This window comes from Myotis brandtii, unplaced genomic scaffold (assembly GCF_000412655.1).
Source record: "Myotis brandtii unplaced genomic scaffold, ASM41265v1 scaffold157, whole genome shotgun sequence".
Classification (NCBI taxonomy): domain Eukaryota; kingdom Metazoa; phylum Chordata; class Mammalia; order Chiroptera; family Vespertilionidae; genus Myotis; species Myotis brandtii.
In genome coordinates, this window is record NW_005355708.1 from 5603387 (window position 1) to 5605571 (window position 2185).

The 2185-nt window shown below is 61.1% G+C and overlaps 1 protein-coding gene across 1 annotated transcript in view; it reads right to left on the reverse strand.

The window, feature by feature from the left end:
* The window catches only part of MLLT6 (myeloid/lymphoid or mixed-lineage leukemia; translocated to, 6), a 44107-nt gene that overhangs the window by 12277 nt on the left and 29645 nt on the right, over positions 1–2185 (reverse strand). Inside the window, exons 13-15 of the mRNA XM_014536222.1 lie at positions 1879–1987; positions 528–594; positions 205–350 (exon numbers count right to left, since the gene is read on the reverse strand). Coding sequence (XP_014391708.1) covers positions 205–350; positions 528–594; positions 1879–1987 — 322 coding nt within the window. The remainder of the gene's footprint in view (positions 1–204; positions 351–527; positions 595–1878; positions 1988–2185) is intronic.

A 2185-nucleotide genomic window follows, 5' to 3' on the forward strand; every position in this document is an offset into this window, starting at 1 on the left:
GGAGGGCAGGAGGCGGCTGCAGAGGCTGCGGCGCCGGGGAGCAGGGCCAAGAAGGGGCTGAAGGTGAGGCTGAGGTTGGCAAGAGTTAGGGCTGGGGCAGGGTCTGGGGGCAGAACCTGAAGGACGTTTGGGAACTTCGGGGAGAGGGGTGACCGGATCTGGGGACCCGGGGGCAGGTGTCCCAGCCCTGAGCCCCCTCCTCACTGTTGACGCCGGCCTCGCCGTCGCCCTGCTTTTCTAGCAGCTGCTCCATGTTCGTCGTCCCGGGGGCCGCTGGGTCTAACTGGCCGCCCCCACAGGGTGCGGACGCCGTCTGGTCGAAGAGTGCGGGGAGGCTGCTGATGGGGGACCTGGGTCAGAAGGGGACACCGGCTCAGGCTAACCTCCCGCTCCGGTCTCCCCTCCCCTCCCCAGGGGTTCCCGTCATCCGCGTCTGAACCCCCCTCTCCTGGTGCCCGCTCCCCCGCCCCTCCTCCCGGGGTGCCCCTCCTCCCGGGGTGCCCCTCCAGCCCCGCCCCCTCCCTCACATGGAAGACAGACTCTCCTGAGGGGAGGTCCCCCGACACCGGAAGCTGCAGTCCTCCAGGTCTGGCTCTGGGAAGGAGAAGGGAGGCGGGGGTCAGCGGGGAAAGGGTGCAGCCGGCCGCTCGGTCCCCGCGGGGAAGTGGGCATGGGATCTGGCACCTGACAGCAGACCCCTCCCCGGGACTCCCCACCCCAGTTCCAGCTCCGAGGGCGCTGGGAGCCCTGGCCTGGAAACGGCCCCGTGGGAGGGAAAGCCATGGACCCGTCTCTTCTCGGCAGAAAGACTCCCTCTGCCCGGCTGCTCTCACACCTCTTCCCTGAACGCTTAGTGCTGTAGACTTTGGGTCTAGACAGCCCTGGGTCGAACGTGGACCTGATACCTGCTCTGTGAACTTGGGCTTGCAACTAACCTCGGAAGTGATTGTCATGAGGTTTACAAATACGGCAAATAAATGTGAAGTGTTAAGCTGCACGCAGGAAGCCCTTAGTAATTGTAGCTGTTAGGTTTTGTAGGACTTTTTATATTCATAAACTCACAAATTAGGTGGCAAAACCCTTGGTTGGGACACAGAATTCCTATTGGTTGGGGGGGAGGGGTGTGCCACCCTACCGTGTCACGTCTTTAATTCTGGGTCCGGTCTCTTTAAGAAGGCCTACCTGAACTGGTGGCGGGGTGGTAGGCCCCGCCCCCTGGCTGGCCAGGTGGTGTGTCTGCACCAATCAGCTCTCCGGGGCTGGGTTGACTCTCAAGGGAGAGGGTGGGGCGCCTGTGACCCGCCCCTTTAACTCCTACACACCCGGAGGGCAGGTTGCCCAGCTGGTGGGATCGCAGTAACCGCTGATCCCAAAGGCTCCCTATGAGGCCAGCTGATCCCAAAGGCTCCCTATGAGGCCAGCTGATCCCAAAGACTCACTGTGAGGCCAGCTGATCCCAAAGGCTCCCTATGAGGCCAGCTGATCCCAAAGGCTCCCTATGAGGCCAGCTGATCCAAAAGGCTCCCTATGAGGCCAGCTGGGAGCTATGCTTCGGCGCTAAGAGAACTGGGGTCAGAGTCAGGGGCCCAGAATTTCCCGACTTCCACTGCCTTGAGTATTAATCTCTCTGCCCTTCTCCCGTGAGATGGAGCAGTAATTCTTTCCTGTCCTGTCCCAACCCCTCAGCAGGTTTTAACCTGAAAGTGTACCCTGGTTTGTTGTGTGTGAAAATATTTTTAGCAAAGTGGGCAATGGCCAGAGGGAGGGGGCAGCCAGGAAGCCCTCCCATCTTTTTTTGGGGGGGGGGGAGACATGCAGGTGATGGGTGCCCCTCAGACCTTTGGGAAGAAGGGGGGATGGGGTCAGAGACTCACATACCTGTGTGGCTGCTCTCGGCTTGGGTAAGGAGGGGGTTAACGACACCCATGGGGGTTCCAAAGATGTGGGTAGAAGGGAGGCTAAAGGTAGAGCCAGCCAGAGAAAACACCTGAGGGAAAGGAGGTAGAGTCCAGCCTGGTGGTTAGGCTCAGATCTAGGGCAGGACTGTGCTTACGGGGTGGAGGGGACCGGGTGTGCTGGGGAGGAGAGTGGGCCAGAGACCAGGAGACGTTCTGGGGATCAAGCTCAATATCTCAAGTTCCCATGGAGGGCTGGGGTCTTTAGCAACCTGTCCCCCTCCCCCCAC